The sequence below is a fragment of the Kryptolebias marmoratus genome, linkage group LG13 (assembly GCF_001649575.2).
Source record: "Kryptolebias marmoratus isolate JLee-2015 linkage group LG13, ASM164957v2, whole genome shotgun sequence".
Lineage (NCBI taxonomy): Eukaryota > Metazoa > Chordata > Actinopteri > Cyprinodontiformes > Rivulidae > Kryptolebias > Kryptolebias marmoratus.
Window position 1 is genome coordinate 4,670,116 of NC_051442.1, and position 18,014 is coordinate 4,688,129.

Sequence of the window (18,014 nt, forward strand, 5' to 3'; positions counted from 1 at the left end):
TGGTGCTTTATGGGCTTCTTTGCAAATTGTGGCGTGGACGTTTGGTAGGAAATTAGCGAATAACTCTGTGGCGTGCGTTTTTCGTGCCGATGAATGTGAGCATTCCGTTGCAGTGGGCTTCGTGTTGCTGTGGGTTCGCTCCCTTTCGGCGGTTATCTGACAAGTCGAGCTTAACTCCATTCTCCTGGTTCAACAATGGTTCTGTGATGAAATAACAACTCTAATGTTTAAGTCCACTCATAACGTGTTGTGCTGTGTGTAGTACTAACAATGGCTGAATTGAAGCTCTTTTTTTTATAATTTTATGGTTTAATAGAAAGAATTTCAGATGGCAAATTAGGAAAACAAGGCGACAGTCTAAATCTATTGATCTAATTTTCCTTTGAGATTTTGCCTCGACTCAGCCGTGCATGCTGGGGGAAACCCCGGGAAAGCCACGGCTCTCTCATCAGACAGTTCTGAGCAGGTCTTTGAGTGATGGTGACGCACTAATCCACTCCAGTAGCATTACTAGATTCCTCCAGCACACTCCGAGCAAAACGCACTGAATCCATCGCCTCACATTTAGGGTTTTACGCCCAACAATTCTGCAGGTCTCATTAGGAAAAAACAAAGATCTTGTCCCTCAGCAGCTGGAGGATCAGAAACCATTGCAGCATGTTTTCCATTCGTCCCCGCAGTGATTGTTTTTCTTTGTTGGTTTGTTTTTAGACACTTCCTCCTCTCTGCCTAAACTGTCTGTCCCCAAACTAATCTACCTCACTTTCCCCAAGTCACCAGTTCGAACACTAAACCCAGCAGCCTGTTCTGACCACAGCACGCTGGTAGACATCTGGATCTGTCTCTGAAACCCCACGAACTCCTCGTTCACCCAAAACCCTTAAACTGAAACCACAACAAAACCAAACCACCGAGTCTGTCAGATGCAGGGTGCGCCAGCCTCAAAAACAAAAGCCAACGTTTTAAAAAAAAGGCGTCACGAACGCATCAAACATTTCCCGACACACACGACACCAAGCCAAGTAACACGTTCTCTTGTTTTTAAAATCAGCGAGGCTGATGAAAGGATTAAAAGCGACGAGCTCCAGAACGGGTTAGAAAGCACAAACAGGGTGAAGACGTTTGTCACGTGGACTCAGGTACTCAGAAACACAATTAGTTAGGTGGAATTCCCAGGTTCTGATAATGGTATAACAAAAACACTCCCTCTACCATGCCTGAAGCTTTTTCTAAGTTGTTTGCATTCGAGTTTCTGGATGTTATTGCTGCAGCTGGTACTCTGCTTTGAAAGTGACCCTTCAGGCATTAGAGCTGCTACAACTTACTGGATGAAACTGAACTACAACTGTTTCACGGTTGGATTCAATAGTTAGGGATGTTCCCGTTGTTTTACTCGGTTTTATTCAGTTTTAACAAAACTGACGATTAGGAAACATCAGCTCTGACGTTTACAGTCAGAACGTGTGAATGTGAAAACATTTTACTGATTGTTTTACATTTTTCTTTTTTGTATTATTGAGTTTATGTAACGAAGCATTCCAAGATGTTAGCGGGGATTATTTCTTAGCTTGGAAGTCCCTGTTCCAGGTGAAACATCAGATTTACAGTTTTTAGTTATATTTTTGGACAAGCTTTTGGCTTTCACACTGGTTACCTAAAAAAAGAAAATGTTTTTCTTTAATTCTGCTTGATTCATAAGTCTGTATGGATATTTTTATTCAAACACTCAAACTGCATCAAATTATGTTGTAGCAAAGTTTTAAAGTTTTTATTTTCAGAGGTTTAAAAACATTTATTGTTATTTTATTGATTAAGTTGTATTTATCCTGAAAATGATCAGATTAACTCCTACTCAATTTTTTTTTTTTTAAGTGAAGTTGCATTCAGTCAAGAAATCTTGGCTCCCCCTTCAACGGGAAACTGTTACCAAGTATGTAAAAGATGAATCTGTGTACTGACTGCAGCTGAACACCGACCCACTTGCCTTCAGCTAATATTGATCTCCAGACCATCATGAATGGTTTTGGTGAATATCTGACTTTCATAAATGACATCAGAGTTCTTCACTGTCCTGTTTAACATCTCCTGATTGGTTTGTGGACTCATTTCTCTCCAGCTGGACTTCCTTTTTGAAGCATTCAGGGTTTTATCTCCACCTTGACCTCCTGGAACGAAGTAGTTTATTAACTGGAAAGCCCAGGCTTATCATCCATTTTACTTCAAACTGGGCAGAAATTCACATTACTGACAACACTGTTTGTCAGATAAAATGTAAAAGTTAACCTTAAACTTATTAGGAAAGTCCTCAATTTCTATGAAGTTCAAAAGAAATTGGATTGTAACGTCAGCGATGCCCCCTGCTGGTCAGTTGGTAGAATGCAGTTATTTCTTTAAGTGTATAAAATAAGAGACTTGCTTGTTGTTATCTGTTTAGAATTTCATTCAAAAACGACCCTGTTGTCTTTGAGAGGAAATTTAATAGTCACTAAGAAGCTCAATGATCATCTGATGCATCAACTTTGTGTTGGAGAGCAGAAACGCTCTTCAAGAAAATGTTTAAATCAAAACGAAGTCCCTTTCAAAGTGTGTGCTTCATTCAGATTGGGTTTTCTCTTCTGTAGCTCATAAAAAGTGAGTAACAGCAGTCCACCTCACTTTTTAATGTTTGAGAAAACAATTTGTCAGATGTGCAGAAAGGTTGTTTTTGTCAAGCAGAAAACAAATATGATTGAAGCCTCTTCTCCACCCACAGATGGTTAAAGTGTCCTTTATAACCAGAACTACAAATCTTTTTCCTTTCTCAAAGGAAAGTTAAACTAGTCTGTTATAATTTTCTCTGAAAGGTCCATCTTGCACAGGATCAGCTGATTGGGAGATTTTAATGTTCAAGTTTCTTCTTTTAGGTCTGTCTTTATGATTGTGTGTGGAGGAAAAACATGCCTTCAAAATGAACTATTGTTTCCTCAGACTGAAAAGAGCCCGGCGTTTTGTTTTGTTTTTTCCAGGTAGAAATCTGTCCTGCAGCTTTTAATCGCCCCAAACTGAAACCATTTCAATCTGCTCCTTTGTCCTCGCCCCCCTGCTTCACCTCCAGGTCCGAGCTCTAACAGCTGCACTGTGAAGGCGTGGACGTGCGAACGCGCTTTACTTCATCCGCGGTCTCAAACATTTACCCTCAGAGTCGCCGGTAACCTCAGCTGCTGGCTGATTACCCACATGGGCTGGTTTACCGTGTTGACTAGCCTTTTTTTAAAAACAGAACTTGCCTACTAAAAAGTCTTTGCTTTATTATTGCCTGTGTAGATATTTTATTTATTGTCTTTAATATCCTCTGCATTCATTGTGCTGCCATGTTTTCATGCCTAAGCCATTAAGATTTTTAATTAAACTGTATTTTCTTTAACATTTGGTCTGTGTGGTTTGTTCAGAAGGATGAAAAGCTTATTTCTATTTTCTATTACAGATATTAAAGGTTCTTTTTTACACATTTTAGATGTATTAGTAGGTCTTTTTTCATTGTTTCCTTTGACCTGATTTTTGGTTAAACTAGTAAGAGGGCTATGTGCATTTCCTGGCTATCTGATTAAATCTGAATCCCTTCTTCTCCCCCAGCTCTCACAGAAAAGCATCTGTTTAAGACGTTAGCCACCAACTGTCTCTCAGTGATTCTCAGTGATCGCCCACCTGCTTTTTTAGTCAAGGGCTGCCGGTCGGCAGTTGGTTTGTTAGTTTTTGGGGGAAACGCATGAATGAAAAGATCACATTTCGAAGCTACATCATTAGGTGGCGTTTCCTGCGTGGCTTGCATCGACGGTGGGTCGGCTGTGTTTACGACGTGACAAAAGACGGATGGTTTATATTCGACAAGGAGCTACTGTCTTTGGTGAGCAGCCGAAGTCGATCAGGTGGACCCAGAATGCCCTGCTGCAGTTTTAGGTGAAGTGAAAAAGGTGAAGTCGGTCGGTTGAGCTGCTGCTTGTTTGCTGAAAACAAAACTAAATAAGTTGGAATGCATATCGCCCGTAAGATTTATCTAGATTTGAGACTAAGATCATCTCACGTTGACATTGCAGCCTTTTTGGTGAAACCCTGAAAATAACAGGATTCATAAACTGGTGGTATTGTGAGATGTCACGTTCAGAGTACGTGTTGTAAATGATTCAGCTACAACCACACCAAATGTTACCTCAATATCTGCACACAGCTGAATTATCACCAGTTTTTGTGTTGGCTAAGGCTGATTGGCTGTGGTGGCCATCTTGAATTGGGTTTGGCTCCATAAGTTAATCAGTTATAGATGTTCACGCAGTTTCACTAAAATCCATCCAGCTGTTCATGAGATATTCTGCTAACAGACAGAAAAAAAAAAGAAAAAATTGTTTCCTGACTGAGTTGTATATCTGAGGTTCTGGGCTCAGCCCAGCTGAATGTTTCCCTTCAGTAACAACCCTTCTGACTCCTCATGTCTTACAGAACATTTTAACTTCTTCAGAGAAACATTCCTCTGTAATCAAACTGTCGTGCAACAAGGGAACACATCTGAGCAGAGAGAGAATAGATGTTTTGAGTTTCTGAGGTGACTGTACCCTCGCCACCTGGAGTTTTGGAGGATTTGCACCAAGCGTCTGGAGGCCGGCTGATTTGTTTTGCAGCTATAAATTCTTTGCAGATGTGAGCTGCGTTCTCTGTCCTGCCTCCCTCCGACGTGAGAAACCTGAGCTACTGTTGGAGTCGTTTCCAGCTCACGCTGACAGCGGTTTGGAGCTTTGCGCTCCTTTCTCTGCCTCCTCAAACACAGAAGGCAGCTGAGGCCCCGGGGCTCCTGCTCCAACACTTCCGTACCTTTTTGCAAAAATAGTACGAGAAGAAGCAGCTTTTGTTTAAACAAAACTTTTATTTGGCATTATTTTTTTTTTGCAAACCCCCCAAAAATAAAACAAAACACAAGCATCAAACAACCACATGTACAGTACTTATTTTACAAATGTTTAGACAAAATGGCATAATAGTAAAGGTCGGTTTCAAACTCAAGTTTCTCGCCGCTGAAAAAAAAGAAAAAAAAGTCTAGAAAATCAAACAATGATGTCAGACTTAAAGACAAGGTGCAGATGCATGGATCCAATCAGAAATCTTTGTGTTACAGCTTCATCACTCTGTCTGCACGTGGGGAATCAGCGGGGAAAAACACACAAATATAAACCTAAAAAGGAACAAAAAACAAACATTTCGCTACTTTGTTAATGTTGCAAGTCATCAGGGCAGTGTAGCACTCTCGGAAACCAAAGAAATTTCACAATAAAATACACAGTGAGATTTATTCACAACTCTGGCCTTTAAAGGAGCCCAGCAGTGTTTTTACATGTTTTCCATTAAGCCCAGTTCGTGGTTCATCCACTGTAATTACATTTGACTCACAGAGCTGAACAATCTCTTTACTGAAACATGAGTCCATGACCGTTTTTGGAAAACCCAGAAGGTCACTGAATAAACTTCCTGCTTGTCGCCCCCCCCCAAAAAAAAAAAAACGTCTCGGCTCATTTTCTAAAGACATGAACTTGGCTTGTTTTGTCAAGTAGGTTTGTGAAATAAGAAGAAGATCAAACCAACTATATGGTTTACATTAATTCTGGCTATGTTTTGTCATAATTCTGTTCTTTTTATTTAAGATGATGGAGAAAAAAGTCCTTGTTGGTTCTAGAAACCTGTTTCAAATATTTTTTTTTCTGAGTATTAGGGCCACTCAGATGAAAAATAACATTTAAAGAGGAAATGTTATTGACAACAAAAAGAAGTTGTGATGTTGAGATAAAGTCTAAATGAACCCCGCTGTGCTGCTGAACGGGACTGTTTGTTTTGATATTTATCATCATTGCATCCTGAGGGTTATGGGAGCATTTTTACTGGTTTAACTATAAAATAATCTGTAATATTTGACTTGAACCAGTCTGAGGTGTGGTTTGTTAGTCCTGCTGCAGAGGAACTAATAGAACTCGATTCAGCCCTTCACAATAAGAGTCTCAGACACGAACACTGAGTGTTGACTTTAAATCCTCTGAAAGGTTCTTCAGTTCTAGGCGGCACTATCTGTGATACTAAAGAACAACAATGTAAACTGTGTTTATAAGCTTCAGATGTTGAGTTTTTTTAGATAAGTACTCAGTGTATGTGTGAAGAATTGGATCAAGTTCTGTTAGTTATTTTTGAGTTATCTATATTTTTATATATATGAACATAGGGAGATGCATCTGTAATGTCATTATTGTGACATGAAGATAATAAAGACTGTTTTATTCTAGTTTCCTCTCAGTAACAAACCACACCTTGGACTAGTTTAAATAAAATACTGCTTGTTACTCTGTAGTTAACCCAGTAAAAATACACTCATAAACCTTGGATATAATCATTATAAATGACAGAACAAATAGAGTCCGGTTCAGCAGCACAGCAGGGTTCACTTCCTCTGGTTTAGTCCTAAAAGTCGACTCTTTTTTTCCCCAATAATTCAATCTTTTTCTATCAGTAATATTCTATTTTATTCCAATTTTCTGTTAAAAAAATGTTTTTTCTAATAATAAAATTCCACCTTTTTCTGTCAATAATATTCTGACGCCTTTCTGGAAATGATATTTCAACTTTAATCTCAACATTGTGACTTTAATGTCAAAACTGGGAAACTTTTTTTCCTGAGTGGCCTTAAAACCCAGCCGTAGGTTTGTTTCTTTAACCCCCCACGTCTGACGGGGTTAAATAATCAACCAGCACAGCGATCATCGTGTCGACTTTGTTCTCATAAAGTGTCAAACATGCAAAAACACCCGAGCGCCTCTTCAGGCACGAACCTCTCAGTGGCAACACAAAGGAAACAGATTCAAGACAAACAAATTCAGTGTATGATGTCCAAAACCAGGCACAGCAGATCTGTAACTCTGACCCTGTTCAGCCTCAGTAACGGTCCGAGGTTTCCTCCTGCAGGACTCTGAACTACACGTATTTACAAACAGTACAAGAACTTGACAGCAGTTTGGAAAAGAAGGCCGCCAGTGTGTCTCTTAGAGTTAGAATAACTGATTATCCTGCAGTTAAACTTTAGTGTCTCCTGATGATCAAACACTCAAACATGGCATTGATTCTGGAGCATCAATCCTGTTGTTTTGGTTCAATTTAATACCAGTTTCTACAAGTATTGGCAAAAAGAAATTAAACATACACACTGTCAAATCTCTCAAAACAAGCATTTGGTCTCCGACATCACATCCTGCCTCGATTCTCACCTGGACGTATGAGCAACATGCACACGAGCCAGACGCTGCCGTGAAATGAAAATCTGAGTGCCAAAAAAGTTTTAAATAACAAAATATATAATATGTACACTTTCCATAAAAAAGGAAGGATGATGCAGGTGAAACATCATCATACAAACACTAAACAACAGCCAAGAGCTGAACGCAGCTGGAAACTAAAGGAGAGAACTGAAACATTGAAGCAAATATTCAGTCAAAAGAAAATACACATCTGTACAGACGTAACTGTGAACGTGAGCGTGTGTTCCTGGAAAAATCTGCTGAATACTGCTGAGAAGTAAGCATGATGCGGGAGGAATGTCCAGACTGTGAGGAGGTGGTGGTCTGCAGGTCTCGGGTCAGTGTGAGCGTCCTCGGCCTCCTCAGGTCCGACAGACTCTGACCGCTGCTTCAGGGGACCTGCCGTCGGCGGCGTGGCGCTGCTGGACCATCAGGGTCTTACTGCAGAGGACAAGAGGCAGAAGTCAGCTTTACTGTGAAACACTCTCCACATCGGAACAACAGTTTGAATATCTGGTTGGTTTAGAGAACACACAGCCATCTTACAGCCGTTCTGCACATAAATCCAGGTACTGTGCTTTTATTTTGAAGGCGAGTAGATGTTTACTTCAGTAACCTCTGGGTGTGCGCTAGCAGCAGAGTCTCTCCAGTTTGTGAGAGATTAAGGAGTTACCATCAGAATGTTGAGTTTTTAACATATTGGCTTTTAAGTGTGTATTTATTGAAGTTTATTTTGTGGAATACAGAACGTAATTTTTAAGGACTGTAAATTAAACTAAACAAACGGAGGCAGATTTACACCTTCAGGAATGAAGCAGTCAAGAGTAGTTTTGTTTTATCTTACAGGACAGCAAAAAACAAAGTTGTTCTCTGATGGGGAGTTTATCAAAGAGTGTTTGAGGGACTCTGTGCTCTGAGAAAGAAGACACGTGGAGAAGTCATGTGACACCATGGCAGCTCCTATAAACAGGGTCCTGCTGGTTTCCATTCCCAACAACAAGAGACGGCGAGGACAGGATCATAACACGTCGACGAGTACAAACCCTTCAGCCAGAATCACAGCTTGTAAAGTTTTACAATCAGAACTTTTTCGGTTTTTGTTTCGTCGTCTGGCTGCAGTCTGTTTACAACCTGCTGAACCATGTTCTCCGTGCACACTTCACTTTATCCACAAACGTCCTGTAAGACTCGTTTGCTTCAAATTATTTACCTTTGAAAATGTAAGAATTGATAAAGCTGTAATGAACATCACATAAAGTTCTTAGCCTAAAGCAGAGGTGTCAAACTCCATTCCTCGGGGGCCGCACTCCTGCGTGTTTTAGACGTGTTCTTGCTTTAAAACACCTGGTTTAAATGGATGACTTGTTGCCGTGCTCCTGGAGGACTTGATGATTTGGTGAGGAGGTGATTAAACCATTTGAATCAGGTGTGTTGGAGCAGAAAAACCTAAAACCTGCAGGACAGCGGCCTGGAGTTTGACACCCCTGGCCTGAAGTATTCTACCACCACTATATTAAAGAAAATATTAGAGCAACCACCTTTTGTCCTTGATTGTAATATTCTGGCTCTGCATTGTGCCCCACTCAACATCACTACATTATTTACTCCGCTGAATCAGCTCACAGAAAGCCTAAATTCAGCTCTGGAGGAAATGGTTGAAGACATCCAGTCGTACATGTTGGATCTGCAGATAGAATCCGTTCAGATGAGACGCCTGGTGCTTTTAATTTGCACCTTCTTCTGGGAAAAAGGTTTACGAAAGCCCCACATTTCTCAGCAGTGAACACTTCCGCCTGTGTAGACGTTGAATTAAAACTCCTCACTCACCACGACAGTTACCTGGTCATTAGGACCTTTCTTTTCTCCGTTGACGGCCTTCAGGAGGACAGCTTCCTCATTCTTTGTGTTGGTCTTCATCTCCACAACAATGTCATCTTTGGTGGTCTTCTCTTTGCTGCTGCTCATACAAAGAAAGAATAGGCGTGAAATACAGCAAACCCCCAAATGGCTGACTTATAAAATTCCTGTTTCTAACAAAGGTGAATAATTAACGACACCTTGTTCTTGTTATTACATCCAAATTTAAAGTTTCTCCAGAGCTTTTATCTCTTAGACCCTGGATCCCAGGGTCACAATTACAGCTACATTACAGAACATAACGTCATTCTTCTTTTCTTTTTTTTCTGCATAGATCAGCTGAAAAGTCTGAATGTAATAAATCACCGGGTGCCTTGAATGCCAAACTTTCAAACAAAGATGTAACGTGATCTTTTAGCACTCAAAGTATGTGCTGGGGGTGACTCTCAGCTACTGTCACACCAAATTTTAGCTCAATATTTGTAAAAAAAACTGAGTTAGAGCCATTTTTGTGTTTGTTAGGGTTGATTAACTGTGGCAGCCATCTTGAATTGGGTTGATGTTAATCAGCTGAAGACGTACATCCAATAATTACTTTGAGAGTTTTCATGAAATGTCTTCAGTTTCATGAGATATTTTGCTACACAGACAAGCAATTACATGATCACCCGCCACCACAAAAGGAGGTCAGTAACAATAAATATGTCTCTTAATGCTTTCCCAAAAACAGGTAAATGATGAAAAATGACACAAAAATGAGAAAATCCAGGGTTTTAATTACATCCAGATGTTTTACTTTACAGTATGTTTGTGTGTTTGTGTGTTTTGGATGTTAAAGATGCTGCAAATCAAAATCCAGGTCCAGGTTTTGTCTGAAGGTGACATGATGTTAACGACTCTAAGATATTTCTGTTAAAGAGTACGGCGCTGGAAGTCCACCAATCCACAAGAACATACTTGAATTATACTAAGATGATCTTAATAAAATAAGTGCTTATCAGAGGGTGAATGCCTGTGCTTGTGTTTGTCTGTCTGTTAGTAAAATATCTCATTGACCACTGGATGGATTTTAATGAAACTCAGATGCACATCTAAAACTGATTAACTCTGGGAGTTAATCTGATTGAAGATGGCCACCACAGCTAATCAACCTTAGCAAACACTATAACTTTGACACTTTTTTTTACAGATTTTTAGCTCAGATTTGGTGTGGTAATAGCTGTTATATATTCCTAGAGCTAACAGATTGTATGACATCTTTGTTTAAAACGTTGCCATGCAAGGCGGTGGGGGATATGCATTCCTTCAAGGAAAACTACTTTAATTTATGCAGATTATTTGTATAAATGAAAGTAGCTTTCATTTATACAGATGTATAAAGAAATGTGGGATTGTATATGCTTTCTATAAATAAGCAGCTGTTCTGCAAGCTCTGTGTTTGGATAAATGTCAAATAGGAAACAGATTACTGCCGTAAAGTGCAAGAAATCCCAAACAAGCTTGAACTCCTCCAGAAGCTCAACGTGGATGAAGTTACAGGAGGCACCTCCAAAGGTTTGACTGCTAACCGATTTTTATTTTCACATTTCACAGCTTTGTTTTCAACAAATTTTCACTTGAAAAAGGCTCACTGCGACAAATAAGCCGCATGTTTGGAGTTAAAGGTGTTAGTCTATCTTTTAACTGCTGGTTTAAGAATGTGTTGACCTGGAGAAAAATCAGAAGTGGAGTGAAGAGAGACAACACTCACATTTCCTGCTTGCCCGAGCGTCCACAGGGGATCTTTCCCTTCTTATGTAGGAAGTAGAAAACGCTACCGAGGAAGGCGAGCAGCAGCAGACACAGTATGATCACCACTATGATCACACCACTGCCTTCAACTGCAAACACACACAAACACAAATCACACATTAACTGTGTTTATAAATGACATATTACCCATTTCTGTTCACAACTTCAACCTAAACTCAAAATCCTTTGACTCACTGCTCTGTGAAAACAATTTACCAGAACCTCAAACCTTTCCTGAACTTCCCTTTAAAACTTGTTTAAAGAAGAAAATAAATGTTCGACATCTACAGCCAGCTCTATTTTAACTTAGCTCTTCCATTAAGTGGGTAAATTTAGTGTTTTTTATTAGAAATAATTAACTGAGCAAGAAATTATGTCTGTTTCCCTCATTTAGTGCCAAAGGAAGCTACAGAGCCGAAAAATACAATTTATTTTGCTCAGCCTCTGTGACCTGTAGCCTTTATTTGAATAAAATTATGCATCCAGAAAAGGGAAAGCTGTTGTTGCTGTTTTCTGAAGCTCAAATTTAAGAACAGAAAGGTGGGAAACAATAAATCTTACATGGAAAAACAAGATATCTTCTCTGAACTCCTGAATTATGTTGACTCCATTTAACGTTTGAAGATCACAGCTGACTGACGCTGTCACTTCAGGATGCTGATCAAATCATAAATCTGGGCTCTTTCTTTAAAACACATTTACATTTTCTGTACTTCATCCGAGGAAGTGTTAGTGATGTTAACACATTCACATCAGGACACCACGACAATAAAACTAAACTGCAAACTAGTTTACTGAAAGAATAAAAAGTGTCCAGAGGAATGTGCAACGATACAAATTAGTTTGAATATATTCAGGGATTTCTCTTTAACTTATCTGGAATAAATACCCATAAAATATTAAATCATGTCAGAATACTGATTAACCAAATATTTGCCAAAATAAATTAACAACTGTAATCCAACAAAGATAATAAATTTAAATATATAAAACCCTGAAAGTTAAACAGCTGCAGCAGACGTTACTGGACAAACTCTAAATGTGTATTTGCATTCTGACGAGCTTTTCATGGTCACTGCTCCATCATTACAGGGAAAAATTCATTTAAAAACTAAACAAGCAGCCACTGAATGTGCTTTAAACAACAGGTGGTTTCACAGTTAATTTGTCTCCTTGTACAATTAAAAACAAATTTATCATTCAGTTTTCAACTTTTCAAATCAGAGATAAAAAAAAACTTTAAATCAACATTACTTTGAGAGCAACACCTTTAAACAGTTATTACTGAATTATGTGTTTACAAAATGCTGAGGGATCCAAATATTTGTCAGAGCTGAACTCATTTTTTTAAATTATTTTGTTTCTTTAAGGTTAAATTTTAGAGCAGAGTTGCAGAAAAAGCCGTCATCCATCGTAACACAGTATGTGAGCATGCACGTGCAAACCACAAAGAGTGGGGCTGCTTAAATATACAGAAAGAAGGGAAAAAAATAGAAAAGTAAAACTAAAGATGTACTTTCTCGGTGGATCTGTTAGCACCGGATGTGAGTCATGCCTGTTCAGACACGAGTGAAGAAGAAATCTGACCTGCTTCATGTCTCCAATCCTGCACAGATTTAAAAAACTGAGAAGTTGCCACTCCTCTGGAAATGTTGCTTTATTTTTTAACCAATTTGAATTAAACATTACTTGCATTTAATGTCAGAAATCTGATATCATGCTGAATACTGCTTTGTAAGAAAATCCAAGCTAAACTCCATTAAAGGGAAGAACATTAAGTGGCTTCATCCAAACACTCTGAACCTCAAACCTCTGCACCCCACAACGTCTCAGGCAGTGACTCATATCATGTAGTAACAGCTTCTGAAAGCAATGATCAAGCATGAGGCAGGCATGACGGCAGAAACTAAAGAAAGAAAACATTTCCAAGCAGCATCAGCAGCTTTATCCATCACCAGAAGAGGACAGGACAGTGGGAAGAAGCAGGCATGCAGTATGCCTAAACAGTCCTTATTTATATATTCATTTTTTATTTAAAAAGTTTTTATTAAAACCCAGAGTCCAGTTTTGTGACATGAGTGTCTAACACCTCCACCAAGGAGCAAATTTAATGTCTTTGCCTTTCCAGACAAAAAAACTCAATAACACCTCAGTTTATTGACCCAAGTGTTGATGATGTAATTCCCTCTGACTACAACCATTACTAACCACAGTAAACATTTAGAAAAGCAATAAAAAAATACAAGTCTACATCTACTTTACAATGTTCCCTGCTTTCTTTTTTCATTCTTCTCCAGTCTCCATGTATTCCCCAGAGCCCTGTGAAGATTAAATGCTAACAACTGATTAAGTCAGAAAACAGCCGTATTGTTGCCTCTTTTTAAGATAATTCTCCTGGTTTGTGAAATATACCATATGTGACCTGTGAATATGTGAAAAAAATAAGGTTAAAATGTAATTAACTGTGTTTTTCCATGTTATTTATTTCTGTTTGCTTTAAAAATTCTGGGATAAACAAATAGTGTTTTGCTGCTGCAGCAGGTTTGATCTGAGGATCCGTCTGACGGCTGGAGTGCTCGAATTTGCTGGTGTTAAGATTTTTCTCCCTAAATCAAACAGCATATTTAATACAGCCAAAGGCTATCCCAAAGATCTGCCAGCCCACTGAAGACAAGTCGTGGGGTGGAATGGCTGTAAATAATGCATGCTCTTCACCGAGCCTTCATTGTCACACAGATGTAAGCGAAAAGCGTGAACGTTGAGACAGAAGGAAACTGAAAGGCTGTAACATAAAAGAGACTTCGGGGCAATCATCTTACCAGGAGAGAAGCGAGCAGTTGTTGTGACCCTGGGAACTGTGAACAAGTAGAACAAGACTTAGAGGTCCAAGTCCACCAATGTTAACCCAACAGACAAAAACTCACAAGTTTCATTTGATCTGAGCGGATTAATCGTCCTCTGAAGGTGAAAGGGACAAAAAAGAAAGCACAACCTTTCAATATTAACTTCATCTTAACATCGGGGCACGACATATCCACAGTTTTATGCAATCAAAGTGTGGCTATGCTTGCTTTCAATTACACTTACTGCAGGAAAAAAAAAAAATCACCTTTTATCTCTGTCATTCTATGTATAATTCTAGATGAAATCCATCAGAACCTATTGCATTATTTTATTTAGTCCCAATTCAAAATAGTTAGGTATCCCAGCTGCAGTTAAAAGCTACAGATTGAGTTAAAGTGCCTGTTCACTGGAGGAAGTGCTGCAGGGCAGAAATGTGATGTTCTGGGGTTTGTTTGTTTTTTTTAGCTGCAATGGATTATTCACCTGAAGCCTTTAATAATTAACACAAAGAATATTCCCCCTCTCATTCAGTCTAAGAACTATGACTTCACTGTGGTGGAAATAATCAGTCATCTCACAGATGAACTCCATGAAAAGTCTGTTTCTGAATGCCCTGATTAGTACCACAGAGTTTTAGTTGAACACTTTTACAGAACTTGTTGCTGTTGTTTTTTTTTTCATTTCTGTTTGGAGCCATAATGCAGACACAAACAACCCACAGGTTCAAAACCAAGGCTGGCTTTTTCCTCAGGTCTATTTAAAACCTCAGTTATGTAATTAGACTAATTGAAAAACAGGTGTATTTAGTGATCTTTCAGTTAACAAAAGGTTTTTTAACTCGGGCATCAGGTGTTTTTACTTTAGCTTTAATTAGTTTCTCCTCAAGGAAACAAAGGGGGGGGGTTAACCTCAGTATTTCTTGCATGTTCTCTCCATGTTTTCCTTTAATTTTTAACACTAGAACTCCCACAAAAGCAGCAAAAACTTTCTAATACCTAAAAAAACCCAGATAACTTATTTCAGGCTTCAGTTTAAGAAGCTCAACAAACTCATGATGGTCGTTAATTTAAAGTTTCATTGCTGACACATCCAGGGAGAGAACAGAAACACTTTCTCCCTTCACAGGATTACTTTTCAGCAAACTACAATCAAAAATCAAAGTACTAGACAGCTCCTATGAGCAGCCATGTCACACCTGAACAAAAACTTGAATTAAATAAGTTAAATAAATACTAGAATAGCTCTTTGATACAACAGATTAGTTTTTACAGACAAATGTTAGTGATCTAAAAAAAGTACACACAGTTTCTCTCATATTGAGTGTTTGACAGAAACAGATTCTTACTGGCTTTGATCCTGAACGCCTTGACTTCGGCGCCCATGTCGTTGGAAGCGTTACACAGAGCGCTGACATCCGAGGTGACTTTCACCGACACCGTGCTGTGAGTCACGTGATCGTTCTCTTTGCTCGCCACTTCCTGCCAGTTCTACAGAAAAAAAACAGACACCAGAGTGTTTTTATGCACGTTTCATCGTCTGCATCCGTAAAAGCTCTGCAGAATTAAGCTGCAGCTTTCACAATGTGCAAAATATATTTTATAATCAAAGAAAGAATTTCAATTAATAAATATGTTTGTCTTTAACTAAAATATAGGTTTATGGTTTTAAATTTACTCTAGTTTTAACACAGACAAATGTTTTTTTTTCCTGTGACATCAGCTGCAATAATAACATTTTAAAGAAAAAAAACCACACTGTATGGATCCTAATCAAAACCAAATCTTCTCAAAGAGAGGAACTGATTCTATTATTTTGCAAACTTTCTGTGTCTGTTTTCATTCAGAACTTTTATCAGCACAAACTCAGCTGAATCTGACTAATCATCTGGTAGTTTATCAAAGTTTAGGATCTCACAGGTAAACTATACATTTTTTAATGACAATCAGATAAAACAGCATGACGGAAGGTTTAAATCGACAAAACAGAGAAGCACCTACAGCAGAAGCATAATGAACATCTGTGCTTTCACTGTGAGTCTGATCCTACGGTTACGTTAATTTAAAATAACTTCATGTTAATTATGACTACAGGAAAAGTCAGGATCTATCAGGGCTGTCAAACTCTGTTACGCAACGGGGAAATAAAAAAAAAAAACCTGGTCATAGCCAAGGTTTAATCCTGGTCAGTATTGAAAAAATATCTGTTAATAATCATGTTTTTTTTTAGGTAAAATGTCAAATTATTCACAGTACAATTTACCTTTGCTTAGTGACATTTTATGTCAAATTTAGAACATTCGTAACTTAATTATTAAAGAAAAAAAAGATCAAATTTAAAAAGACACATCTGAATTTATTCCTCGTGCCTTAACAACAACTTTTTGATTTATTATTTCTTAGTAATAGATTTTAACATAATCCATCAAATCAGTAAGAAAATAGCTAGAAACCCAAACAATATTTGACTTTGATATAAAAAGAGAACAGGAAAAGACAGACATTAACTCGAGTCAGATACCCATTACTTTTCTTAGCTGCAGGTTCGTCAACGACAGTTTGATCAGTCTCATTTGACGTTCTCTGTTGCTTTTTCACCTCAAAATCAAAGATCACTTGTCTTTCTTGGCTTGAAAATTTGGCCGACTGTTATGAGAAGTCTGCAGAACGTATGCTCAGGTTTTAAAGCAAAATGAAAAACGATAGAGACTCAGTCACAGATTGTTGGGCCATATCCAGTATATTTAAAATATTATCTGTTATCAGATAAAATGTTAACAAGGGCCGGATTTGGCCCGTGGGCCTTGAGTTTGACGCATGCTTTAGATGAAGCTGACAGGAGGGATGGAGTCAGACCTGGCTGCCGACGATGTTCCAGGAGATGCTGGGTGTTGGATGTCCTTTAGCCTCACAGCTCAGGTTCACCATCCTGCCCGCCACCTCCTCCAGCTGCACCTCCTCCTCCACACCCACCAGCTGAGGACCACCTAGCAGAGTGCAGTCACATGAAAAGTTTATTATATGTTTGTAATGAAACTTCTCTGTTCTGCTCCTGTTTAATGTGCTGTAATTTATAAAACGTTGAATCATTTTCATCATGAACTCTGTGTGTATACATTCATTTCCTCCATCAGTACACTGAAGGCAGGTCAAACTTGCTCATCACCTTCCTAAGAAACAGTGCTTTTACAGTTTTCTCTGTTCCACTGTCCTGCCCAGATCTTCCACATTAAAAGCTCTGTGTTTGTTTAAAAAGGCACATAAAGTTAGGCTTTTCAGGAAGTCCAAAATATCTCAGTTCCAGTCTTTTCTATTTCAAGTTGAAGTAACTGGCACAGGTTCTTCTCCACGATGAAACCCAACACCTGACTGTCATCTGTTGTAACCAGTTCCAATGTAAATGTCTGAGGAGAATAGACTCCAATCAGCCAGTATTTTCAGCAGCAAGTGAACCTTTTGGTAATAAAGTTTTCAAAAGCAGAAAAAAAGGAACAAGTGTAAGAGCTGAGAGACTTTGACTAGAGCTACAATATGTAGGACAGATATGCATCTGTTATTACTGGTTTCATAAAAAAAGGTCTTAAAACCCAAAGTGTCTGGCGGTTTGTTGAATGTGGGGCTGCAGGCAGGTAAGGATGTCCATGATTAGTGGCTGAATACCAAAATAAAAATAAAAACTTGCTGAATGGGTGCAGGAGCTGACTGACCTTGGACGATGATGTGAACGGAGCCGCTGGTGTGCAGGGTGGGCAGGCTGGGGACGGTCACCTTGCAGATGTACTCTCCACTCGTTTCGTAGGTGGCGTCCTGCAGGTGGAAGGTGTTACCCTGACCCACCTGCTCCCCGTCCTTCACACACACACAGAAAACATAAAAAAGTGGCAGCAGCGAGAAAAGTCAGTGATTCTATCCGCTTTAAGATGTGCAAGAAAGAAATATCTCACTTGTAATTCTGACCTGATCAGCTTCTAAACAATGTGTTAGATATTCACAAGTCCCTTTGGGGGGATTTCCTTTAGCTTTAATGACTTCTGGCAACATTTTATTTAATATGTTCACTGTTAAGTTTTTAATGACCAACTAGCATCAAAACTAATGTGCAAACTGAATGCTGCAACACCAGGAGCCCGTTTTCTTCAGTGGATCATTTCACTAGATATTTCTGCTCTTCTTTAAATAAAATAACAGCTTGTTAAAAAGCAGGGAAAGTGATCAAATGAGCAAA

The 18,014-nt window shown here is 38.8% G+C and overlaps 1 protein-coding gene across 2 annotated transcripts in view; it reads right to left on the reverse strand.

The window, feature by feature from the left end:
- Positions 1–4,874: 4,874 nt before the first annotated feature.
- The window catches only part of mcama (melanoma cell adhesion molecule a), a 57,281-nt gene continuing 44,141 nt past the window's right edge, over positions 4,875–18,014 (reverse strand). Inside the window, exons 10-16 of one of the 2 annotated variants that reach the window (XM_017419948.3) lie at positions 17,497–17,638; positions 16,646–16,776; positions 15,139–15,280; positions 13,769–13,804; positions 10,909–11,038; positions 9,129–9,258; positions 4,875–7,742 (exon numbers count right to left, since the gene is read on the reverse strand). In XM_017419948.3, coding sequence (XP_017275437.1) covers positions 7,740–7,742; positions 9,129–9,258; positions 10,909–11,038; positions 13,769–13,804; positions 15,139–15,280; positions 16,646–16,776; positions 17,497–17,638 — 714 coding nt within the window. In that variant the 3' untranslated portion in view covers positions 4,875–7,739. The remainder of the gene's footprint in view (positions 7,743–9,128; positions 9,259–10,908; positions 11,039–13,768; positions 13,805–15,138; positions 15,281–16,645; positions 16,777–17,496; positions 17,639–18,014) is intronic. The other variant, XM_017419949.3, reaches the window with a different exon arrangement.